We start from the raw sequence: 27,669 nt of genomic DNA on the forward strand, positions 1-27,669 counted from the left end.
TGAGCTCTAATACTCGTATATATGGTGATTTTCCGTTGTTTAATCATGTAATTAGTGAAAAATGAGGGGTTAGGGCTTGGGATTTTTGGAGAAGTAATTTAAGGTTTTGAAGGACCAAATGATGTCGGATTTTGATGAATTTGGTATGGTTAGACTCGTGAGTGAATGAGCTTTCTAGTTTTGTAAATTTTGTCAGATTTCGAGATGTGGGTCCGGGGGCAGGGTTTGAGCCAATTTCGGGTTTTGGTCTAATTTTATAGCTTTTCTTGTGGAATTCATTCCATTAGCGCGTATTGATGGTATTGTACTTATTGTGAATAGATTTGGAGCATTTGGAGGCCGAGTCCATAGGCAAGAGCATTGCGGGGTAGAGATTTGACCGGTTTAAGGTAAGTAACGATTGTAAATCTAGTCCTGAGGGTATCATTTTACTATTTTTAGTGACGCACATGCTAGGTGACGGGCGTGTGGGCGTGCACTGTTGGGGATTGTGATTTGGTCCGTCCCGTAGCAACTGTAAAGTTGCATACTTTGTTGAAACTATATGATACTTATATGTTTTAGAAAGAGTTTCTGTAAATTAGGTTGAATGCCATGTTTGGGCCTTGCGCCAGTGCTGTTTGGACCCTTAGGGGGCTTTTTCTTACTATCCTCTCATTGTTTTCGATTGAAAATCTATACTCAGTCATGTTTCTACTTGTTTACCGCATAACTCAGTTTTATGACTCTATTTTGATGTATATAAATGTTTTGGGCCGAATGCCCTGATTTACTGAAATGCCCGAGTGGCTTGAGAGGTTTATGACTGAGTGAGGCCGAAGGCCTGATTTGTGAGGATATTTATGGGATCGGGCTGCACTCCGCAGCATGTTGCATATTTATGGGATCGGGCTGCACGCCGCAGCATGTTTGATATCGGCCGAGGGCCTAAGTGATTTATGCCATGATTTGGCTTGATATAGCGCTTGGGCTAAAGGAGCCCCTTCGGAGTCTGTACACACCCCCAGTGAGCGTAGGTACCTACTGAGTGCGAGTGCTAAGTGCCGAGTGCTGAGTGACTGGGAGGCAAGAGTGATTGTGAGGTATGCCCGAGTGGCAAAGAGTGATTGTGAGGTATGCCCAAGTGGCACGAGTGACTGTGAGGTTTGCCCGAGGGGCTGTATATGAGTGATGTTTTGCCCGAGGGGCTGTTTATGATTTCATCATTTTGCTCACCTTTGCATTTTTCCTCTGTTTGAAAACTGTTGAAAAATATCTTTAAATGATTTTTACTGGAACTGGGTTTAAAGGAGATGTTTTGATTCAAATCCTGATTTTAAAAGCATGTGGTATTTTACTGAGATTTCCTAATATGAATGTTATATGCTTTATTGCTCGTCACTACTGCTCAGTCTTGATTTATTGTTGTTACTTACTGAGTTGGCGTACTCACGTTACTCCCTTCACCTTGTGTGCAGATTCAGGTGTAGCTGGACATGGTAGAGGTTATTGATTGTTCTCGTTGCAGATTTTCTTGGAGATAGCAAGGTAGCTATTTGGCGATCGCAGCCCCTGCTCTTCTCCTTCTTATCTTCCTCTAAGTTGTATTTCGCTATTTTTTAGTCTGAGTTAGCCTTGATATTGTTAGACAGATTGTAGTAGATGCTCATGACAAATGACACCCCGATGTCGGGCTTTTCCTTCCGCACTTTTATTTTGATTGGAACTCCTTTATGAAGGTTTTGTGTTAAATAACATTGAAATTATCTTTGAAATGAAAATATCGGTTTGTTTTGGAAAATGAGTCGGCTTGCCTAGTTCTATGATAGGCGCCATCCCGATAGGGGTTAGTTTGGGTCGTGACAAAGCCTTTACCCATTTTGAACAAGATCTCATCTTGGCACCCGAACCCTCCTAATCACTCATATGAAGTAAGTGGATCAAAACCTAAGTTTGGGGGGGGGGGGTTGAGAAATCTAAAAGAGGTACCAAGGCATTAAAAAGAGAGAAAGAAATGACCTCCATGAAAGAGAAAGTAAGAAAAGAAAGTAATATGAACAAAAAGAAGCCCAAAGAGGGACAAAAAGGGAGGTTGAGTAAAGCAAGTATCTCTAATACAAAAATCAAGGGAGAAAAAGAATGAAATTGTCAACAAAGAATGTTGATAAGTCTCTCTAGCCTTCAAGAAGAAGAAATATCTCTAAGGGTTTGACAAATGTGAGCCAACAAATGAGATGTGAAGTGCTTAAGGAAGGGTGTAACCACTTGTATCCCATATAGTATCTTACCCCAAACCAAAATCCTTCATTACAACCCAAAAGATTTCATATTTGATTCCAAACCGAGTATGCTTACATTGGTGGAGATTTACATGAGGGGCAAGCCTATGGTACTTGAAGCTTAATGATAAGTTGGTATTTTACCAACTTATCTCTTCTTGATACTTAGACTTATTTTAAGATTTTGTTGAGAAACTAAGGCATTTGTTGACGTTTATTGGCATATTTCAGGTATCATGTGATTTAGAGAAGATACGGAAGAAAATAAGTCAAAATGTGTTAAAACGGAAATTTTTACTGCTGCCAGTTAATGCTCTTTCCGATCGCGAATAGTAGCATGTGATTGAGGAAGTCTAGAATAAAAGTCATCGCAAACACAGTTGAAATGATGCGAACGCGAAGAATAAAAGCTGGTCAGCCACTAGTCAAGTACTCTACCCGATCGCGAAATGGAGAGACGCGATCGCAGTCAACTTGTAAGAAGTCTATCGCGAATGCATTTGACTTTATGCAAACGCGGTGAAGAAAAGTTGGTTAGCAGCTGGTTAGATGTGCTACGCGAATGCAAGGTCCAATTTGTGATCGCGGTTCTTTGAAGCATTGTTCATTGCGATCGCAGAGCCTTTGTCGTGAACGCGATTCAAATAACTAGGTAGAAATCTGGACAGTGTTGGCATATCACATTTTTCACCCCCAAACCATTTAATACACGACTTAGCTCATTTGGACAAAATCTTTGGTTGCCTTTGAGACATCTATCGCTTATTTTTGGTCTTCTTGACTAAGAACACAAGTTTTGAGCTAGGGTTCTTGCACGCACACTTGGGACTTGATGATTTGAAGACTTTTGTTGAGAATTTCGTACTCATTTCTTCATTTCCTTGCTTTGTATTGAATATCCAAGTGTGAAGTATTTTTTCCAATAGTTGAATCTTGTTTATGGGAATATTCATTATTAAAGTTTGGATTAAATATCTTGTTGTGCTTATGTATTGTATGAGTTTTATTAATTATGAAGTGAGTTAATTATTTCTTTAGTTATTCTTGTTATTTAAAATTTCCAAAGGGATTAGCTAACCCTGGGACTCGCCCATTAACTTCGAATAATTCTTGGAAAAGGTAATTTGGGGTTGGGAAAAATTAATTAACAAGAACTTGAGGCATTAACCCTCATTTTATAGATTCTACCTAGGGATTGGATTGAACTACTTGTAACTATATCGGGTGCACTTAATCCTCTTAATTGTTTTAGGAATAATTCAATTAGGGAGTCTTGTTAGTCTTCGAAAGAAGCTAATAAAGAATTATTATCCAAGTATAATTAACATAAACTCGTTCATTGTATAAACTCGTGAAATATATTGGATCGTTACTTGAGTGTAATTCCCGTGTATCCATGCTTGTAACTGTTGACAGTCAATTTTGACCCTCCCTTTTAAAATTAATTTATTTACGCTTAACAATTTACGATAAATACTTTAAAAGTATTTTCCATTAATGAATATCTATTTTATAAATTAATTAAGTATTAGTTTTGAAATGAATCATGTAGTACTGATATTGTGTAATTACAAATGTATTTACTATTATAAAAATAACTTTTGTATATACATTACATAGGTTTTATAATTTGACAAAATTACTCCTTAATTTCTAGTGAATTAGGTTACTATGTTAATATTTTAAAATTAGTGCTATAATTTGAAATATGTGTTATTTATAGATAATTAATTAAAATAATTAGTAACATATAGTAATTATAATTTTACTATATTTCATTGAAATTGTTAAGCTTATATAAATTAATTTTAAGAGGGTTAAAAACTAAAAGGCTACAATTATAATTCATTCATTAAAAATAAAGTGGTTATTCATTAAATCAAAACCAGCCCAAATACCAAGCCCAATCCGGACCTGACCCAGTTCAAATAGCCCATCTCATTCCAAGTTGGCAATCCATGTCACTCCTTGCGAACCAACCAGGTCGCGCCACGTCACTCTCTAATCCCACTCACAAACCAAACACAAGCAATCTAAGTCGTTGATTCAAATCATCAACAGTCATAAATTATCCCTATTTTTCGTTTAATCTTGACCTAGTATTAGACATTATCTCAGTCGTTGGATCACACAGATCTAACGGTCCCTGTATTTTCCTGGAATTGATTTTCTTAAATGTGTAACACCTCGATTTACCAGGGCCATTGATCAAACGATCCAACGGCCCAGATCCAGTCCCTTGACTTTAACCTTAGAGACGCCCCAGAAACCCTAAATCATTTGTCACCTACCTAGCCGTCCTTCTTTCCCCTTCTCTCTTTTCTCTCGTCTGCCCAGCTCCATCACTCAACAGACCTTGCACAAATTAGTGCAAGGTCGTGAAACCCTATCAAATCATCCTCTCTTGCTTCATTATCCATGAATCCTGCTGACTTTCCCTCTTTTGTTCGCCAAATCAGAAACTCCAGGACCTGGCTCCTTGAAATCGAAGCACCATTCTATTGTTCCTTTAAATCAACTTGCAAATCTACTTCCTATATTCCTAGGAGATAAAGCCAGTAAGCTTAGTTTTCCGTTCTCGTTGTTAAGATTCAAAAACCCAATTCAAAACCCTAGGCCTAACTTATGAGTTTTTATTTCATCTGGTTCCCTCACTCGTTCTGCCAAATCGGAGCATGCATGTGCACGATTTAGAGTTCATCATGAATATTCTGTACCTAGAGGTCAAACGTAGTGACCTCTGGGTTTTGGGATTTGTCCATCGATCCTTTGCCCTCAGCGATCGACTGTTCTCCACTCAGGTAAACTCAAATACTGAAATCAACCTCTGTTTCTTGATTTTCTTTTGATTTGCTCACATCATCAACTCATCGTCACTCTCCACTATCTTAGTTTGAAATCTGAAACCCTAAAGCCTTAAGTGGCACTATAAAAGGGGGTCTTCAATGCTCTCAAAAATAGAAAAATGAACGGACATACATAGATACGAACACACTAAGCACACAAAAAGAAAACACTAAGAAAATTAGGGTTTCTGGTCTTATCTCTCTTATTGTTTTCCCTCTCTTTTGTTGAGTTCTTTTGCTGGTTCAAGCTCGAAGGTTCTAGGATCTTGAGCAACAAAAAGAATTAGTTTGGTCTGCTGCCCTTAAGAAGGTCGGCATCTTTCTCTCCCTTTTCTTTTTGTTCATCTCTCCAAATGATTTAGATATGTCTGAGTTAAGTTCTGTAGATTATAATTATTCTGTATGTGTTTAACATGTTTGATATTTATGCTTTGTTAGTTTGACAACCTTTTATGGTCAACTTGTTCTGTTATGATTCTCTAAAGTGATAATCGATTAAGTCATTGATAATTGTTGATTTTTGTTCTGAGTTCTCCTATAGTCTCCATGCCTAAATTCTTATATGTTTATGTTCAATACAAACTTCATAGTTCTCAGTGACTTGCAGTAAACTCATCGTTGTCTTATTGCACTTCTGTATTTTTGTGAGTTCTTGAAGCTAATTTTACTACCTGATAGTTATGACTGAAATGAAACATGAACTAAGATGACTTATATTCCCCTGCTTCTTAACCTTATGTTTGAACTTAAAATGTCTTTCCTTTCTGCCTGTGTTTGTTAAACTGTTTCTGAGTTACCACTATAGTCTTTACTTTGTTTGATTATTATCATTGTTAAACCAATCATGTTCATGTATTCCCTTCACTAATGATATTGTTGTGATCTTCACTTCTGCATATCACTCCCTGCATCCTATTTGCTTTATGATCGAGTTCATTATTTGGTAATCTTAACTGGTATACATCTGAAAGTTTAACGAGTCTATATCGCTAAGCTAAGGTGAAAGAATTTAAGTGATTAAATACTTTCCTTCCCTACATATGTATCTACTGACTCTGAGGGTGATATCTAGGCTATCATTAAAACCTTCTCATGATCATACTCAACTGTTGTATGCATTTATAGGAAGCTGTCTTATTTGTATCAAAATGTCCTATTCTCATGAATCTTTGTTATATATATATATTCTGTGAAAGTTAAGTTATCTTCCTCTTCACATGAAAGTCATGATCTTATTTGGATAAAGTCAACTGGTAATTGTTGCATAACTAAGTTTGTTTGCCCCATGATTAGTTGAGATCTTCATATACATGTGTAATTCAAAACTTGTGCAGTATATCTCTGTCATTAATCTTTTGAGCCCCTGTTGATTTTGTAAAGTTTGCATGCATCTATTATTAACTTATCAGCTATGAAGAAATGACCTAAACACTATGTTATAATCAAGTGACCCTTTTAGGAGTTGAAGCATGATCACTTCATACATGTATGATGAACTAGATTTATGTTTGAGTTTGAACTTGTTTTGCTGCAATGTTTTCCATCTCCTTTCTTTACCAACATGTTGATTTGGTTCGGTATTTGGTTCTGTAATGTGCAAGTTCCCCTACTTATATGAGGTCATTGTCTCACTCACCCTATGTGTAGTTGATTAAATGTTGTAAGCATCTTTACTTAACTCTGTAACACCATGTTCTATCTTGAGTTATGCTCAACCCACCTCCTTATTGTTAACCTGATGTTGAACTTGACTCTCAAACCTTATGAAGTCCATTTGTTGATATTATCTGAACACATTGACTTGCTAATACTGTTAGAAGCATGACCCTGTTGAGACCTTAGGAGTACCATGTTTGAACCTGTGAATTTGTAGTCATGATGAGAGTTTAAACCCATTCCTGATGACCTTGATAACCTCTCGGTAACAATGGCTGACCAGGACTTTTGGTTTGAATCTGCATTGATGATCTTTAAGGTTCCAAGTAATACTATTAATACATGTTTGAATATGTTGTGCCTTAATGATTCATTCCTGTAGCAGTATGATTATGAAACTTCTTTTTTATCTATATGTATTATGAAGTCAGCCCACCTTTAGGATTACTTTATATGTGTTCCTTATTAAGTATCAAAGTAATTTGTATTCCCTTATATTATTTTCATTCAAAGGAAAGTATATATTTTGTGGTAGGTAATACTTTAGTATTTAGTTTTCATTAGAAGGGCCTCATTGGCACTTAAACCCGTAAGGAAAACATGTCGTCGGTGATTAAGGGTATTTGGGAGCGGAACTCGACTTTACGTTGGGATGCCCTCCCCGGCACAAGCATTGCCATGGGCCTTGAGTCCCTTGGGAACTTTGAAGTGTTGGGGAATCCAAAGGGAGCATCGACCTTAAGTGAGGCTCCCTCCTTAGCTCTTAATTCGTTGACGCATCCAGCTCTTTAAGGGTTTAGTGTTTAATGTGAATTATTTGCTAAGTGTAAGGCCCCGTAAATTTCGCCAAGGAATTTAAGGTTTTGTGGTGCCGAGGTAGACTTACGTGTTTGAGGATTGTAGAAATTCTTTGCGGCGAGCTTGCTCACTGCGGTACAGACTTTATTTGGATTGAAGAATGCACTAAGGAGTTGATGGAAATATTTGGCTAAAGAAGGCGATTAGGTGGTCAGTTTTGCGACCGCAGAACCATTTTGCGGACCGCATAATCATCGCGGAGTTGAGCAGAGAATTTGTTGAATTTTGAAGGTTGTTCTGCGGTCCATTATGCGATCACATAATTGTTTCGCGGTCCACACATCCGTCGCAGATTTGGCATGAAGAATTCTGGAGAGTGATTCTGCAGTCCACTCTGCGACCGCATAAGTGGTTTGCGGACCGCAGACCAATCGTAGACCGGTCCAGACCAGCCCAGTTCTTGGCATCATTTTCGCGGTCCATTTTACGAACCCCATATCTATTCTGCGATCCATTCTGCAACTGCAAACCTGAGTTCTGAGGGTCCATTTTCCTATTTTTATAACCCGACCCCATTTTAATAAATAGCCTAAGGGGCTCATTTTGAAGCGAATGTCTGATGATTTTAGAGAGAGGTAAGAGTATTTTAGAGAGAGAAGGAGGAAATCTAGCATTCTAATCACATATTCTTGCACCAATCTTCAAAAACCAAGGAAGTCAATCACTAGATTATCATCTATCCGGGTAAGTCATACTCCTAAGCTTTCATGCAAGAGGTTATGAGATCAAGTATATTATGGGGTTGGAAATAGGCCATGCATGTGACAATAGGTTGTAGTATGTGGGGTTAATGAACCATTTTGGTTAGTTTCTTATTGAAATTGGTTGAGGGAGGAAGGTATTACCAATGTAGAGCTTTGTAGTCTATTTTGCATATTAGGTGTTTGATAAAATTCCTAACAGAGTTACACCATAGGAATCCTTCTAATTATTATCTGATTTTCGCTATCTTCCTATAGATTGTTATTGCTAGGAGTGTTAGGACGTTGTAGTAACTTATGGAAAGCTCAATCAAGTTATGTTGGCTAAACTTCTCTCTTGGAATCGAATTCCATGATGTTCCCGTAAGTTTCAAGTATGGTTGGCCCAAGTTCCTAATTCACATGTTGTGAGTTATTTCTTATATATTTGACTATTCCGAATAAGCTTGTGTTGAAATATATATACTAAAAATGTGCACCAAATTCTCCTATCGTCTTGTGTTCTCCATCGGGAATTTATCCTAGTGTGCCCAATATGTCGAGATAGTATGATTTCAAATCATGTTTAAATTGCAAGTTGTTATGCCCATTTGTAAAAGAAAACTCAATGTACCTAAGACCCCGATTGTTCATATTTATGCTTAAGGCCTTGATCCCAAATGCTCTTTTTGACGATGATCTATAAATACGCTTAAAAGTTAAAGAACTGAGAGTGAGATAAAAAACGTGGCCATGGTTGTTGTAACTAGTGCATTTGATTTGAAGTCGTGTGTAAATTGTAAATCATCATGCTCTCCTTTATAAATATTTTCAATGTGATTTGAGTTCTTACGTACTCAAGAGTTGAAATTGTGTATTGCCTTTTGTGAAGAAGTATTTAGAAAGATACGGTGTTTCACTCGTTTATGATTTTCAACTCGTGTTGTGATTACAAGTCATTGTGCTCCATGCTTTGGAAAGGGATCTAATGTGTTTAAAGCCTTCACTACTGATGAACTTAAAATTATGATTTCCGAATGTTTATGTTTGTGATGATGATCATGGAAAGTCAAGAAATAAAAAATGTGGAATACTAAATACGGCCAACATGCCATGAATGATGAATCATAAGTATGGCCAAGAGAGCCTAGGAAATAATGATGTTATAAATGGTTAAAAGTACTAATGAAGCTATTTATAGTGTGAAAGGTTATGAGGTGAATATAAAATATATTTGTACTTTTGTTTCCCTTGTGTGCAAACTAAAAATATTTTTAGGAGTATCGTTAGTCACCGAGGAAGGGTAGGTTGAAATAACCTAACCCCGAAACTACACGTGTCGGTGTACGAGTGCATTATGATTATTCTCCTTATTTGGGATGAGATTGATGTGATGAGAATGTTCCCCTTTATTGGGATGAGATGATTGCTAGAAAAGGGTGATGTCGATCCACATGGCATTGTGGTGAGACGGCCTAGCCGATCGGGTCGTGATCAGACGGTGGTGATTGTGCTGGAAACTGTAACTGAAATTATGATTAAGATTATGATTGTGATTGCACCTCCACCCGCACACATTGGGGTGAGGCAGTGGGGCCGCTTTGTGTAGATCAAATGTCTTTGGGTGAGATGGTCTAGCCGATCGGACGGAGATCGGACTTGGTGCTAAAAACACGGTGGTATATCGGTGCTAATGATCTCCCAACCAAAAAAATATATATATTATATATGTATTTTGAAAATAGTTATGTTTTAAACTTGGCATTTGGATGTTGTTGATTGTTACTTGTTGTTTCCATAGTTTTTCCCCCTTCTTATATTGGCGTTCTATTTCGAAAGGGGACATTTAGATTTATATACTAGTACTATTCCACATGTACTAACATCCCTTTTTTTGGGCGGCGCTGCATCTTCAATGGATTCAGGTGGTTCATTAACGGGCGGTCATGATCCTCGATAGTAGTTACTCCCCATTCAACAGGTTTTGGTGAGCCCTACTTTATTCCGGGCTTTATGTCATTTGACGTTGTATATTTTTCTTTGAGGTATAGCTAAGGCCTTGTCGCCGGAACTTCCATTCTTCACTCATGTTGTACTTAGAGGCTCCGTAGACTGGTTGTGGGTGGTGTCTGATATTGGGAATGGAACTAGAAGTATTGGTATTTGGCAAACCTATTTTTCATCATATCTATAAACTTGTAATATTTTGGAAATCGTAAATGAATATCCTTTAAGTAATGGAAAAAGAATGTGGAACACTTGACTCTTTTCATGTCTATCACTTGTACTGATTCTTATTTCGTTAATGGGCAAGGTTGGGTAGAAGGCATCTAGCAGACTTGCTCGAACGGGTTATCTCGGTTGAGCACCAATCGCACTCCCCGAGGTCGAGGAGTGACACTAAGTAAAGCCATCACATTAATATATAATTTTCTCTACCATATTAATCTTATTCTTGCTTCAGTTATCTCTTTGTGTATTTTTCATGTACATCAAAATATGATTTGTAGTTAGAATATGCTAAATATATTGAATATGTGTCTAATGACTTTCTTATTCTTTTAACATGTACATCTGTTTGGGCCTCTGAGTTCCTGATGAACTCAGGCCCAGTTCCAGCCTTATTGCATTTCGTCGAGGTGCCCAAAGTCAGCTGTATTCGCGTTTCTTTACTGCTGGGCCTACCTTCTTGAGGCCTAATCACAGAGTCCAATCCTTTTTCCCTCAACTCTTTATCGTTATTTACTATCTCGTTAGTGTAGTTCACTGTTTCTGTTAGTTTATAATTGATGTTAGTTGTATTTGTTATGTCTTTATTGTTGTTTTATTTCTCATGTCTATAACACTCATATATTAGATCACATGATTTTCTTTTATGCTTTAGTATCATATAAACTTAGGCAAGCCTTAAACAATATAGGATTTAAAAAGGAAATTAGTTAGAAGTAGATCCTTAATTCACTAATTATAATATGCTCGCAAATTATTATGTTTTTCGCTCACCTTTCTCTCCTTTAAATATTTTTAAAATCCAGAACTAAGCAAAACAACAGCTTTATTTCAAAAGGGGAAATCAGATCTCAGCTTCATTTTCAAAATAAAAATCAGAACTTCAAGAACTGTCGCCCTTAAGGAATTTTCGACAAAATAAACTCTTCTTTGAAAACCCTCCGAATTTGAGGTAATTTTAGGCTCACTTTCTTGCAAAACATCCTTTTAGAGTTATGTAAATAACTACCCCCCAAATCAAAGTATTTTCATAAATCAATCTCTTTTATAAACTTATAAAATCTAGACCACTTATACACCGATTTCAAGACTCTTTCAATGTATCTTATAAACCTCTTCATAAACTTATATCCCTTTAGGACCCCGCATTCTTTCTATCAATATCATACTTAGGTATACAGTAAGCAGCATTCCTTATCACTAGTCAAAGCATTTTATAAATAATTGATCCCAAACTTATTCTAAATCCTATGGAGCTACCTCAGGTAGATTTTAAGAGGTGCCTAACACCTTCCCCTTAGATGAACAAGAACCATTACCCATAATCTCACCGGTTAGCAAACTAATAAAGAACATGACTTAGTAATTAAATTGGTACCCTAGTATACCTTTAAATATTAGGTGGCGACTCTTGTTTATCAACAACGAATGAACCACAAGTTGAATCCTATCTTGACTAGCGCAAAATAGGGTGCAACAGTAGCCATTGCTCATTTTTCTCAAAACATCTTTATTAGTGTTTGGCTTAGCATAATAAGTGATAATTCTCCTACATTGCCTAATCACCTACATATCGTTTTCTGTGGGATTCGACCCCGACTCATAGTTGGTATATTATATTATATACGACCATGTTCGCTTACTCTTTGAGGAGTGGATTTGGACGTCAACAAAATTGGTGTCATTGCCGGGGAACAATTTGGCGCATTTAGGTTGTTTGAGAAGTAAACGTACGTGCTTTGGTCTAAACTTGTGAATATTTGTGTAATCATTTTTTCTTATCTTTGTTCATTTTCTTATTTGTTTTCTTGTTTATTTTCATAGTTTTTGAAAATGGCATCATGTAATAAAAATTGGTCGGATGGAAGTTGTTCATAATTTAATGACCCTTGTCCTTATTGTGGAGGACCACACTCGTGACAAAATTATTTAAATTCTCTCGAGGCCGGATTGTGCGCGCAATCTCAAATCCATGAGTGGAGTATATGTGATAGGTGTGGTGGTCAAAATGGTCATTGGGCTCATTGTGCTTATTTGTCCTTCCTTTCCCCGAACCCCCACTATGACGATTCTTCTTTTTGTGATGATAATTATAGGGATATGAAAGTGGAAGAAATTGAGCATAGTCAAAATGGAGAGTTCAAGCTCGTGATGGAATGCCAACTTGAAGGAGGAAACAAAGAGCAAAAAGTCTTGGAGGGGCTTTTGAAAACTAGTCTCCAAAATGATTTGGCACTTGAAAGGTTGAACTCAAGAATGGGAGAAATGCTTGAAGCTTTAGAGGTCCAAAAAACCTCGGAAGTGGATGATAGCCAAGAACCTCCCTTAGAGGTTGAAGCCGGAAATCCTTCTTTGGCACTTGATCAAAATCAAGAAGAACTCTCAAATTCTCAAAATAAGAGGTTACTACTCATGTTGGAGGCCATTCTTGAAAAGGAGGAGAAGCACAACTTGGCACATGAGGACTTGAAACAAGAACTAAACCAAAATGATGAGACTATCCGCACCTTGGAAGAACAAATGAAACCATTGGTTGAGATCCATTAATGCTCACCAAGTAGAAAGTGTTGAAGGAGTTCAAGAAAAGTCCAACTTCGAGGAAGAAAGTGAGCTTCATTATGAGGAATCAAGAATCGAACATCCTCCAAACAACTCCATGCTCGTTGGTAATACCAAAAAAAATGGAATTAGAGTCAACCGACGTAATTGAAAAGATGGTTGAAATTGACTCTAGTTAGGGGGAAAAGGATGTTAAAATCCCGAAAAAGAAGCATGTTGGGAGGTTGATATCTCATTCCAAGCATTTTTCAATTTTGGAATTGCATGGTGATATGTATATTGAGCCATGTGAATCCCTATGGGAGTTCAAAGAATAAATACAAGATCCATACATCTTGCAATTTGAAAATTCAAGAACGCAAAAAGACACTTCTCAAAAGAAAGCCAAGAAATACAAAATGAAGGAAATGGTGTTTGGCTTGATTATCTACTTACCACCACCACCACCACCACCACCACCCCCCCCCCCCGCCGCCGCCGCTCGTGATCACAATCTTGAGTCCAAGTTAGGTACCCAATTCATATCCTTCAAGTGGCAAGAAAAGTGACATAGTTGGTAAGCATCGTGCCACGACGTTAAATGCGGTGCTTGATGGGAGGCAACCCATCGTTTTCAAGTTTTGATCAATTTACCAAGTTGTAGGAAGTTTGGAAGTGGTTGGGACAAAAAGTAGGTAGATTAGGCAATGAAAAAAAATCATGTCCAGGCCTCAATTATTGCATTTGCGAACTACTGGCCAATCACAAAATCGAAGAAAGGGTCGCAATTGCAAACTCTGATGATTTTTGGCTACTTCGGTCACTTTCCCCTTCCTCACTCTCCCAACTCTCAAGTTCCTTCATTTTCACTCCACTTGCAAGCATCAGGTTATGAAAGCTTAATCTTTATGCTCTTTATAATGTGTAATTCACCTCTTCTTCTTCTTCTTCTCTCCTTTTTCTCTCAAAAATTAGGTTTCAAATTGGTCCTTTTCTTTTGTGCAAAATTATTTGAAAATAACTCAAAATGTTATAGTGTTTTCTGGGTGAGTTTGGTTGAGAGTGTGTTCTCCTATCTTGTCTTGAAAATGGGGAATTCTGAGTACCCAAATCCTTGCTAAACATGGAGTGTTTCAGTCGCGCGTTCTATGTGTTCTATCAAAGGCCCGAATGAAAGTCTTGGCCAAACCGTTGAATTTTCCTTGATTCTTAGGTATGTATGTGATGTATTGCATGATGTTGTGCTTAAAACAATTGTTGGGGATTTCTAAAAGTATGTCTTTGTTCGAAATATTTTAGGGTTGGGACTGTTCTGTGGGAAAAAGGCTGCTGAGAACCACGACATCGCAATTGCAATGACCTCTTCGCATTTCCAATCTTCGCAATTGCGAAAACAATAGTCTTGGCAACCTTCGCATTTGCGAAGATGATATCGCAATTCCAACTTTTGGGATCTCTTCTTCCTTCGAATTTGCGAAGCAGATATCGCAATTGCGACATCAGAGGCCCGACTCTACTCAACTAAAAAGCTGGAAATTTTCTAGGGCTAGGTTTCAACTGTCCAATCATTTCTTTTGCATATTTGACTCATTTTGCAATGTATTGCATACCTATATCACGCTTTCACTCCAATACTTTGTTTACAGGTACCATAAGCATAAAATGAGCTCTAACTCTAATGAGTCCGTGCATGAAAACCCTTTGGAAATTGAGGAGCACTATGACCAACACCGGTTCTTGTCACTGGAATGCCAACGATGGTACTACGCCGAATTAATTTCGAAGAAGTGGCTTCTAGAAAGCGGTATATTAATAGAAAAGGTCCCCGAACATCTTCCCGAGTTCCATCTGAGGCATGAGGCTATGGAATGGACCTCTTTTTTCCCTCAACCTTGCAAAGCAAATGAGCAATGGGTGAGGGAATTTTATGCAAATCTCCCAGCCGTCAAGTTAAGAAATCCAATCATAAGGATACAGGGAAAGATGGTGAATTTCGGAGTTGAAGCTGTGAATCAAATCTATAACCTACGGGATCATGACATGACACCATTTCGTGATAAGGATTGTGCCTCAGGCAAGTGGTTGGTCTCCAAATTGTGCCTAGGTGTGGATGTTCTATGGGCAGCTGAAAAGAGAGGGATCACATCCAAAGAATTCACTGCCGAAGCAAAGATATGGCTAGCCATCATATGCAGCCGCATCTCTCACGTGGGGAATATTGGAATGTACCAATATTGAGAGCTCAAATGATTGCTTCCATTCTTGATGATATCCGGCTCAATGTTGGTGCAATTTTCATCAGTGAGCTGAGGGATTATCTGAGGCAGGATGGCCAATCATTGATGTTCCCATCTCTCATCACTGAGTTGTGCCAGATTGCGGGGGTTGAGGAGGATCCGGAAGACAACTGGGTAGATCTGGCAAAGCCTATTTCTCCATTGAAGAAAAGAGGAGAAGGCAGTACCGTGAAAAGCAAAAGGAGAAAGTTTAGTTCATCTTCTCAGACCGACCATGGTAGAAGCCTGCAAGAGGACCATTTGCTATAGTCACCGAAGAAATACCGCAGATTCGACACTTAGTAGCTGGCCTTCCACATGACCCAGTGAGACATCTGAGGAACCCTCTGCATGCGTCTCAAGAAAGAATTTCAAAAGTATCTTGATGATCAAAAGAAGCAGGGGGTCACCTTAAGAAGCTGGAGAAAGCATATACTAATTTGGCCATGGCACAAGGTGCTTTGAGTACTTCTCATGCCAAGCTGGCAAATGCACACACCAAAATGAAGAAGAGGGAGAAAAAGAGAGATAAATTCTTCACCCGCATGTGGAAGGGTGTGGTGGGGCTATGGAAAGTTCTAAAGCCTCAAGAGTCAGTTCCATAGAACGAGCCGGAAGATGATGATGATGCGCCAGTTCAGTGGTCCGAGGAAGAGCAGGAGGCTGCGACTGAGTCCGATAGCAAAGAGAGCACTTGATGCAGTATTCAGGGAGCACTTTCCACTATTTTACACTATTTTGTTTAGTTGCATTAGGGACATTGCAACATTTGTAGTTGAGGGTGGCTCCTTATATAATTATCAATATGGTAGATTGATATTTTGTTTTCATTGTTTGTGATGTGTTATATTAGTATGTTTACTTGCTTCTTGATTGTTTTCTTATAATATAGTATGTTTTAATTACTTGATTTTATATATATCTTATGTATGATGTTTTTTATTGGCAATATCTCTAATTTTCTTTGTATCGCGATTCTTTTTCCGAGGATGCCAATTTTCTTTTGAATCGGGTATTTTTGAATAAATTTTTGTGTCGACTTTTCCCGATGATGATAGCTAGGAGACTTTCTTAAGGGAATTAGTCTTGTAGTTTAGATATAATTTTGGTTAATTTAGGGGAATAAGTGGTATGAGTTGGGGTTTGTGTCCATTGGCCAATTTGTGGCTTGCTTGGTACCAACATGATTTAAACTTTGGAATATGAATTCTTGATCTTTGAAAAAGAAAAATGATTGAAGTAAGGATTATTGTCATGACTTTTAGACTCAATATTTGGCTCTTTAATTCATTAAATAGTCTTTTAGGCTATATGTGACTTCTTTGAGTTCATTGGTTTCAATTTGATTTTGGATTTATATTTCACTCAAGTTTGTATGTGCCATGTGTGGTAAGATTTATTGTGAGTTCTTTTGCATTATTTGTAGTCTAAAACTTTCCCGGAATGTACTTCAAAGCGAAATACTAGATTAACTTGGTTTGAAAAATGAGTTAGGCCTTCCTTGGACCGTTCTTTTGCCTTAAATTTTCTACCCATGCATATTCTTCCTAGTCAAGCTCTTTTGAGCCTTTAACCTTTTCTTTGGCAACCATGTTACAAGATTTAACCTTTTTTATTTATTTATCTATCCTTTGACACCCCACCTCCCTAAGTGCTTTAAAAGTGTAAATATAGGCTAAAAGCCTGAGTTTGGAGGTGACGGTTGAAAAAAGTTGTGATGTGAAAGTTGCTTAAAAAGGGAACGGGTGAAAGACAAAAATAAAATAATAAAAATATAGGGAACCTTCCTTGGCTTTTGTTAAAATATATAAGAAAGAAGTAAAAGGAAGAAAAAATAAGGAATTGTGAATAAATGAAAGACTAGGTGATGAAATGATAAATGAAGAAAGGGTGGAAAAGTTTTTGAAGTGTGCTTTATATTGCGAAGTGTAGTGCTTAGGGAGGTTTTGAGTCACTATTACCCATATTGGACCCTACCTTAATCAAAATACTACATTACAACCCTTTAAGTCCTGATTGATTTTGAACCTAGTGTGTCTATAGTGGAGAAATACATGAAGGGCAAGCCTATGGTACTACTTGTGTGCATTTGAACATCTTTGTGTGAGAGAGAGAGAGAGTTATTTTTTTCCATTTGATATCCCATTTGTGTTTTAAATTACATATTAAAAGTTAGAATTCTCTCATAAGTGTGACGGCATATGAGATTTGAGTTGTGAATTTAATCCAATTTTCAATTGGGAGGAATGAACAAGGAAAAGTTGTTTGTGATAATGAGGCAAAAAATTGAAGCTTTAGTGTTATGACTCTCTTGCTACTTTGATTAACATGGTGTTTGAGCACTTGAATTGAAAAGAAATTTATGAGAAGTTGTTGGTGATTCATATGTTATGGATTAATTATTGATACCAATCAAAGTCATGTGTTTGTGATAAAGTAGATTTTTTTTACTTGGTATGACGTTGGTGCACTATTGCGTTGATTACTTGGAAGGAGATTGTGTGCTTTGATGGCTTGAGGACAAGCAATAGTTTAAGTTTCGGGGTTTGATAAGTTTACTAACTTATCTCTTCTTTAATCTTAGATTTTTGCTACGTTTGTTTGATAAAATAGTGTATTCAATGTCATTTATTTCTATTTTACAAGTTTATGTGATTTAGAAGTGGTCGGGAAAGAAATCAAGTGAGAACAAGTCAAAAAGGAGCTCAAATGCAGAAATCTAGAAATTGGCCTCAGATGTCGCAAATGCGAGCAGGAGCTCGCAATTGTGAAGTCAACCATGCCAATCAATGTTCGCAAATGCGAACTGATGGATCGAAATTGCGAAACCAAGTAAGGACAGCAGAGGTCGCAAATGCGATTGCAGGATCGCAAATGCTAAGTCAACCAGACAAGTCAACCTTCGCAAATGTGAACTCCTTCATCGCAAATGCGAAAATCAAGTGAACAAGGTCCGGTTCACAAAAGCGAACATCCGGATCGCAAATGCGACGCATTTGTGAATAACGGGCTTTAGTTCTGGGCAGTCATGTAATTTCACATTTTTTGGCCCCAAACCTTTTAATGCACGACCTAGCCTATTTGGGCAGACATCTTTGCTTCCTTTGGGACATCTTTGGCTAATTTTTGGTCTTCTTGACTAAGAGAAACAAGCTTGGAGCTACGGTTCTTGGACACACACTTAGGACTTGAAGATTTGAAGACTTTGGATGAGAATTTCTTATCCATTTTTACTCATTTATTCATTTTCTTGTTTTGTATTGAATATTTAAGTGTGTAGTATTTATTCCAATACTTGAAACTTGTTGATGGGAATATTCATTGTTAAATATGGGATTAAATATCATGTTGTGCTTATGTACTGAATGATTTTTATTAATTATGAAGTGAGTTAATTATTTCTTTAATTATTCTTGTTCTTTAATGTTTCCTAAGGGATTAGCTCATCTTAGGACTCGCCCATTAACTTCGAATTAATATTGAAAAATGTAATTTGGGGTTGGAAAAGATTAATTAACAAGAACTTGAGGCGTTAACCCTCATTTTATAGATTCTACCTAGGGATAGGATTGAACTACTTGTAGCCACATCGGGTGCACTTAATCCTCTTAATTATTTTAGGGATAATTCAATCCTCTTAATTGTTTTAGGGATAATTCAATTAGGAAGTCTTGTTAGTCCTCGGAAGAAGCTAATAAAGAATTATAATCCGAGGCTAATTTACATAAATTCGCTCATATTTGTAAAATCGTAAAATATATTGGATCGTTACTTGAGTGTAATTCCCCATCTATCCATGCTTGTAGCCATTGATCATTTCGCCCACTTTCTAGGTTAGTTTACATTTTTACATTTAGTTATAACATAGTCTCAAAAGCACCTATTAGTGTTTGGCTTAGCATAATAAGCGATAACTCTCTTACTTGCCTAATCGCCTACATATTGTTCTCTGTGGGATTCGACCCCGAATCATAGTTGGTTATATTATATTGTATGTGACCGTGCCCATATACTATTTTAGTAGTGGATTTGAACGTCATCACTTAACTTGTGATATTCTTTTATGAGAGAAGAGTGAAACATTTGTTGCTCTAGAAATTGAGTGTAGAAACATGAAGTGAGCAGTGCATATGGAAGGTAGAATAGGAATAGTTTGGAGTATACCATAATTTACATGAAAGAACAAGAATCCTTGATGAATGAAGTCAACTCTTGAGGCTCAAATGTCACACTAGAATTACATGAGATGAGAAAGTTGCACTTTTTAAAAAAAATTGACACCTTGTTTAGAATGCATGAGTATTATGGGCAATTGTTGGTCCCAACTGAATATAAATGACTTGTAGATGACTCCTTGAAACGGTCATACATTGAGGGAAAGATCAGAGAAGTTTCAATTGAACAAAGTCTGAAGCCTCCTCAAAGTGCGGCCCGCAGCAATTAATATGTGGCCGCAAAAGTTGAAGTGCGGCCACAGAAGCTATTGTGCGATAGCAGAACTCCTCCAACTGAAAGCACTCGCAGTAGTAACCCAGCAAAGTGCTGACCGCAGATGTTAAAGTGTGGCCGCAGAACCCTCCGAAGGGTATTTTTGTCAGAATTTCGGAGCAATATAAATAGGCGTGAAATATTATTTTAGGGTATCTTTTTGTATTGTAGCAGGAGCTGGTAATTATTCTTAGCTATTTGGGGTAACTTTCTGCTACAATTAAAGAGGATCAATTACTTTTTGATTTTAATTTAGCTTTATGTGTTTAATTTCTTCTTCTTTTCATTTTTTCATGTCCATTGTCATGAGTAGCTAGATTTTATCTAGGGTTGTAATCCAACCCTAGCGTGTAAAACTTATGGGTGTTTAATATTAATACTTGCTATTGATTGGGTTAAAGTTATTTAGCCTTGTTTATACTTCATAGTTAGAATTCATGGTTGCAAATATTGATTCATGCCTATTTGACTTTGTTCTTACTTGAGAAAGAGGAATTTAGTCTAGGAAAATTTGGCTAACAAGGAATTGAACTAGTTGATGTATCGATTAGATTAATTAAAGGATTTGAAATAGAGATAGGGATAATCTAACTTGGACTTATATTCAATTGCTTTGATTTCTACCCATTTAGATTTGAGAGATCCAATTTGGGCATAATAACTCTTTAGCCGAGAGATGTTGAGTGGGTACTTGTGTATTGAGAGTCATAACAAACCTCGATCTACCAAGCAAGCATAGATTTACTCTACCCATTAGGTTTACACCTAGGTTAAGGTTACAACCCTAGGCCTTTCTCTATTTGATAAAACCTCAAAAACTTTCAATCATTACTTGTTCATTAGTTAGTCAAATTTCTTAGTAGTTTAATTTAGAAGAATTAATACCCTTCTGTTTGGAACCTAAATCTAGTTATTTTGAGTTTCTCTCTCTTAAGTAAAATAGACCGTTGCAGTCCACCCCGGACCTCGCGCATAGGGAGAGCTTAGTGCACTAGGCAACCCTTTTTTTTTCTCTTAAGTATTTACCTCAACACCCATTCTAAACTACTTGTTGATTCGACCCCGACTCACATTGGGTTTATTATTGGAATGACCGTTTCATATTCCTTTAATTGGGGTGTGAATTAGACATGATCAGCCTCACATCGCAAGGACCATCGCCATGCCTACTTAACTATAAAAAGGCAACAACAGGGAGAGAGAATGAAGAACACAATATTGGGACTGAGTTTTGGTTCTTGGAGAGGATTTTCAACAAGGTCAACTATCAAGGTATAATATTAATTCTTCATTATGTTACTTTGCCCTTCATAATGTGAAATTTAGCATCAAACTTTTGTGATTTGTATAAACATCAAGGAATCCACCAAAGAACCCTAAAGGGTAGGGTTTTGAATTTGTGAACATTAAAGGTAATTCCTTCACTTAGACTTGATATTTTATGATCATTATGGTGTTTTATGGGTATTTATTGATATTAATTGTTTTAAGTGATTAGTTAAGTTTGACGAAAATGTAGTCGAAGGGTGGAATGCATGTTTATAAAGAGTTGTACATTGAATTTATTGACTAAAAATGCATAAGAATGAAATGGGTAACTCTACATCATGCCACCCCTATAGAATAATGGATTGGTTGTCTTAGGGCCTACTTCAATCTTGATGAATTGAACTTGTTACGCTTTATTTGTTATGATTAAGCCCTAATATATGTGAATTGTCACTCTTGGATTGTACTATTGGGTTGAGAAGGCCAGAATCATACTTAAGGTCTGGGTAAGTTGAGATTTGACCTTCTAAATATTTTTCTGAAATGCATGCATCCAAAGTGTTAGACGAATTTCCTAGACGAATTATTTGAATTATTTTGAGATCAAGTGCTTATGGGGACGAGCGGGTGCTTGATTCACCATATTTGTTGAACGATTTGAATGTTGACCATGAGACTTAGTGTTTGAATATTGAAATGTCTTTCTTAACGCTCTTGGAGTTTTTATTTATTTTAAATATTATAAGTAGCATAATTTGACATAAATAAAGTGTTACTGGAAAAGTTTTAAATATTTGATACTTTTAAGGTTGTTTGACGCCTTTATGGTTATATTGACGCCTTGTATGGCTTTTAAAATTATTTTATGGTTTGTTGAAGTTGTTTAACTTTCTAAATGTTGATGATCGTTATATTGATATTCAGACATGTTGATATTATCCTGGATAGACCAACAAAGTGGAGCATGCGAATAATCTCGAATTGTTTAGAGGACCATTGACACGTTGCAAGTCTAAGAACATCCAAGGATTGCACATTAGGAAGTTGCATAATCTTTAAGCGTGGATTAGAAGATGTTTGGAGAGATAATTTGATGATTCATGCAAAGATTACCATATTTAGAATCTTGAAGATTGCTTGAAACAAGTGGCTGAGTGAAGATCGTTTAGAAGGTGTGCATAACAGCGCGAACCCCGTACAATTTTGCCAAACGGGAACTTTCACTAGGAGCCAAAATGTTCATGAGCCAAAACAGAAGGTTCAGCGCTATCATGCAATTGCGCCACTCAGCAGGAATTCAAGAAGGGGACTATAAATTTAAGACTGTAGGTTGCTTTCATACTTGAGATTGGAGGACCCTATAAGAGAGAACTAGGATCTCTTGTTTCATATTCAACTTCGGATTACCATTTTTCAATAATTGGAAATTCTTTAGGGTAATCGTCTTCTCGTTAACTTGCATTTGGGGTTCAATTTCGCCTTCTTTGGAGACGATAATTCTTTAGTGCATCGGGTGTTGCCTGAAATGTTCATGTAGGATTTTAGATTTTTTCTCTATTTGCTTATCCATATTTTCCGTTACTTTTGATCGAAATTTATCTTTTATTTTTACTTTGAATTGTTATTGTTTTACATTTCACTATTATTTGTATCTCGGATCATACGGTTAGTATCAGAGTAAAAGTTTATGTGTTGTTCTAACCGAGTTCTTGAAATCAAGATCTGAAAGTAGTTCTAAAAAAAGAGTATTTGTCGTTCTTGTCCTCTTGTTTTCGACTAAGCCCCGTCAAGTTGTTTATTACAAAAAGTTGGTCTTGTGACTAAAAAAAAAGAGAGATCCAAAAAATTATTGAAGTGTTTTTTTTTGGGAATATTATTTGTTGGATAGAAAATGCATCGGATTCTAGTTAAGAATGAATTATTCTATGGGGGAGGAGATATCACTAACGCGTAACTACTAAAACAGTTATTGATCATGCTCAGTGTACTGCATCTCATACAATCATGACTGTTCACATTTGGTAGCCTTAACAAAGCATGAAACCAATGTTATTTTTCAATCATGTTCGTGCACATAGTAGAGTTTTAAGCAGCTAAATCCCATCCAGTGCCCCCTACCGTCATTTGAGCAAGATATTTTCCTTTCCTTAACATAAGTTATACATATAGGTCCGCTGCATAATCAGGGAAGAAATATATTTATTACTATACAAGTAAGATCTGTTCAAGGACAACAACTAGCTGGAATTGGACACCTCGTAAAAATGTTGCTGCATTAACTTGTACAATGAATACAAATGACTGACAAAACTTCCGAAAACTAACATCATCATAACATATAAGCTTTCACACTAATTTTGAATTACAACCTCTGTATTCAATGAGCTTCAGATGTATGTATAGCACGCATTCCATTTACTTCCCAAAGGATGATATACAATGCACCTGGGTTTATGTATGCACACATCTAGTCAAGGGGCAGAGTAATTGATTCTTATTTACACGTGCTTCTGACTATTCAACGATTAGATTTAGCAGTTTCTTTACCAGTAGACAACGATAGTGATGAACAAATTGTACCGTACCATTCATTTTTCGCCTTTATGCTGCCGATGAAGAACTAAAGCTGCTTCAGGTATTAATTGGATATTCCAAAATTATGCACACAATCCATCAGCTTAAATCAAAACCAGCATCAGCATTTATGGCATATAACAATTTCTGCTCCATCTGCTCCTTGCTGCATCATAAAGGAAATAACGGTTACTAGCAGTCTTTTCCGTCATAAAGAATAAATAAGGATGTACACTAACATCAGTTAAGTTAGAAGCACCATATCAAAGAAACTACTTCTTTGAAGTCGATACCACTCCAACTACATACTTATTTCTTTCGCTTTTGAAGTTCTAAGATTGCTTTGCGTATATGTAACAACAATAGATGTCACCGGAACAGGGCTAACCTTCTATATGGTGGAAGCTTTAAAAGATTCATGCAAGTAGCTGATGTCGGCAATCGATCAAGAGCTTCTTCGGAAGCATTCCCGCCCGCTCTAATCGGAAGGCAAAAATCAGATGAAAAGAGGATTGGAAACCAGATTGAGTAAACGCTTGGAACACAGACATCATATAAAAGAGTTAATCCAACCTTTGTATGCAGAACAAAGGCTCCAAATATCTAAATCCAAGCAAGGGTCCTCGTGAACACCCTGTCACAAACCTGGACCCAAAAGGGAAATGTTACATTGTTCATTGAACTCCTACAGAACATTACGGTAAACATTTCATAGTGCGTTTTGGAAATTTCTGACACAGCTCGAATACATCTTTTCTCCGTTAGGAGTCCAAAGATGCTACAACATAGATACTATGAGATAAGTCATTTTCATACATATTCATTTTTGCTCTCTAGGAGATGCTGAAGTCCAGGAGGTAGGATCAACACATTTAAGTGGAAAACTAAAGTTCTATTCAAAAGACAGGTCAAGCTGGTTTAATGCACTAAAGATCATTTAAGCAGATGCTTCGCTTATTCCAAAACAAAAATATAGTGAACCTATGGGTATCCAGAAAAGAAGGTAATTTATGCCAAAGATATTATCAAAAACAACAGCTGCTTATTCCTAAAGATGCTATTCAGAAAACAGATCATTCACAAGATATAATGAGAAACTAAGAGAATCTCATAGGGGAAGACATAATGGTGCCCTTCACTTGTTTCTTTTGGGCAAATTGTATCCATAATCAACATTCTTCTTTTTCTCAGCTTCAAAGAAAACCTACTTGTTTGCAGGCATCATTCATTGTCCAGGAAACAATCCACATCTTCAATCGTTAATAGTTTCCACAGACTTGGTCCAAAGAGAGTGAGCAAAAACAGAAGAATTCATAGAAATCCACATGGATCTCTATACAGAGCTCCATGTAGAAACTCCTAGCACTAATGACATGATTTGGACTTAGTTTTGTATGATTAAATGCTTTTCAATCAAAAGAGGAGTTCCATGAGAGTAAGTTGCTTTCTTGTAAATTTTCCAGCATTTGGTAGACACTGTAGAAACATTTTCCTAAATAATTTTCATGAACCAATCGCATTAAGCTCGTCACTGCTGCCACACTTAACTCATCTTTTCCTACCAAAAGCCTTTCCTCGCAAAACCCCAACCAATTCAAACTTTTGTACATCCGACTAATTATTCAATCGGACATATGGAAACAAGAAATTTTTTTACATTACGGACAGTTTACTTCAGACAAAAACACAACAAGAAAATCTGAGAAGATATAATAAGAGAGGAAAAAGGACCAAAAAACCACATGTTCCCCTTCCACCCCTTTTGTGCTAGCATACTTAGCTATTTCAATTAAGGACGTCTTCTCAAGTTAACAACAGTGGCTATACAGCGGGTGATCTTGTAAAAATTAAACAAACCTTTTCAGGCATCTGAGTTAAAGATCCATTGATTGAAAAATGTAAAACACTGCAATTAAAAACAAACCTTTCAGACCTCAGAGACAGATATCCATCAGATGAAGAACAATCAAAGCATTTTACTCAGAGTCTATGTTGCTCGGACTCTTCAAAAATATTGACGGGTGCGTGTCGGATCCTCCAAAAGTGTGCGGCAACATTTTTGGAAGTTCGAGAAACATAGCTCAGAGTAATAAAGTGTTACACCTCACAGTATTACAACGATGTTACACCCCGTAGTAGTGTACGTTGGAATTGCCGTAAGATAATTGACATCAGTTCAAGGACAAAATTATTTTGAGGTTATAAGTATTATGTGTTACATTTCGCGTTTTCGTACGTTAAAGTTTCGTCGTAAGTTAATCGACGTAGATTCGGGAATGAGATTATTTTTGAGGTTATAAGCATTCATGCTATTTATAACAGGCGATAAGTAAGTGCCGTGAAGGTTAGAGGGTACATCCGACTAATTATTCAATCGGACATATGGAAACAAGAATTTTTTTTACATTACGGACAATTTACTTCGGAGAAAAACACAACAAGAAAATCTGAGAAGATATAATAAGAGAGGAAAAAGGACCAAAAAACCACATGTTCCCCTTCCACCCCTTTTGTGCTAGCATACTTAGCTATTTCAATTAAGGACGTCTTCTCCAGTTAACAACAGTGGCTATACAGTGGGTGATCTTGTAAAAATTAAACAAACCTTTTCAGGCATCTGAGTTAAAGATCCATTGATTGAAAAATGTAAAACACTGCAATTAAAAACAAACCTTTCAGACCTCAGAGACCTCAGAGACAGATATCCATCAGATGAAGAACAATCAAAGCATTTTACTGTGCGTGTCGGATCCTCCAAAAGTGTGCGGCAACATTTTTGGAAGTTCGAGCAACATAGCTCAGAGTAATAAAGTGTTACACCTCACAGTATTACGACGATGTTACACCCCGTAGTAGTGTACGTTGGAATTGCCGTAAGATAATTGACATCAGTTTAAGGACAAAATTATTTTGAGGTTATAAGTATTATGTGTTACATTTCGCGTTTTCGTACGTTAAAGTTTCGTCATAAGTTAATCGACGTAGATTCGGGAATGAGATTATTTTTGAGGTTATAAGCATTCATGCTATTTATAACAGGCGATAAGTAAGTGCCGTGACGGTTAGAGGGTAAACGAATCAAAAAAATGAGTTTCGTTGAAGGTTCTCAATTTGGGATAAAATACGGTCCTAACTATAATACCCGGTATTTATGGACTAGTGCCATACAAGGTACCACATGACCATGATAGTAAGGTGTATAAAGTATGTTAAAAGTAAGTACTATTTTAAGTAATTTGAGATAATTCTTAATTATGTGGGTAATTGGTTAATTATTGGATTAGTGGGGGATTAACAAGCTAATTAAGGAAATTGGTGGATAATTATTGGATAGGCTTGATAAGCCCCCAACGTGGCAGCAAACTATGCCCTTATAATGACTCCTAAATCACAAAACAAGGTAGCACAATTGGAGGAACTTTTGGCTAAGTCATCACCTAAGTGGGGCCCACACCCACTAAGGTAAAAGACTTCTCAAAATCACAAAGAGTAATGTTTATATCTAATCTATATAGCAACATGATTTGCTTGAGAGATGCTTATATCATATGGAATGGCAACGTGATTTTGCTTCAACCAAATTTCATACTACCTCCGTTCCAGTTTATATGAACCTATTTCCTTTTTGGTCCGCTCCAAAAAGAATGACGCATTTCTAAATTTGGAAACAATTTTGCTTAAACTTACAATTCTACCATTAATAAGAAGCTTTTATAACCACACAAATACACTGGGCCCCTTTATGAATTGTTTAGGACCACAAATTCCAAAAGTCTTTATTTTTTCTTAAACTCCGTGCCCAGTCAAACAGATTCACATAAATTGGAACGGAGGGAGTACAAGATTATGTAATAACAGCGTGAGATGTAATTCTAAGAGAACATGGTACAATTTTTCTCAAGAATATCATACAGATTTTCCCCTACTTCGATCTCACCTTTACGTGTTTTATCGCGATTGACGTGTGTTAGAGGGATTGTCAAAAGAATCGGCTCAG

The 27,669-nt window shown here is 36.9% G+C and overlaps 1 protein-coding gene and 2 long non-coding RNA genes across 3 annotated transcripts in view; 1 reads left to right on the plus strand and 2 right to left on the minus strand.

Moving 5' to 3' along the window:
* The first annotated feature begins 20,974 nt into the window (after positions 1-20,974).
* On the plus strand, positions 20,975-22,549 carry LOC117275514 (uncharacterized). Its single transcript, XR_004505697.2, has 2 exons — positions 20,975-21,101; positions 22,023-22,549. It is a non-coding gene; the product is annotated as an uncharacterized lncRNA (long non-coding RNA).
* Positions 22,550-23,279: 730 nt separating this feature from the next.
* LOC138898326 (uncharacterized) lies at positions 23,280-24,523 on the minus strand. The gene is made up of 3 exons (XR_011410809.1): positions 24,246-24,523; positions 24,061-24,150; positions 23,280-23,838 (listed from the first exon to the last, which is right to left on the minus strand). It is a non-coding gene; the product is annotated as an uncharacterized lncRNA (long non-coding RNA).
* Positions 24,524-24,807: 284 nt separating this feature from the next.
* LOC104110475 (E3 ubiquitin-protein ligase UPL6) overlaps positions 24,808-27,669 on the minus strand; it is a 43,989-nt gene continuing 41,127 nt past the window's right edge. Inside the window, exons 6-7 of the mRNA XM_070184936.1 lie at positions 25,530-25,578; positions 24,808-24,876 (exon numbers count right to left, since the gene is read on the minus strand). Coding sequence (XP_070041037.1) covers positions 24,808-24,876; positions 25,530-25,578 — 118 coding nt within the window. The remainder of the gene's footprint in view (positions 24,877-25,529; positions 25,579-27,669) is intronic.

This window comes from Nicotiana tomentosiformis, chromosome 9 (assembly GCF_000390325.3).
Source record: "Nicotiana tomentosiformis chromosome 9, ASM39032v3, whole genome shotgun sequence".
Classification (NCBI taxonomy): domain Eukaryota; kingdom Viridiplantae; phylum Streptophyta; class Magnoliopsida; order Solanales; family Solanaceae; genus Nicotiana; species Nicotiana tomentosiformis.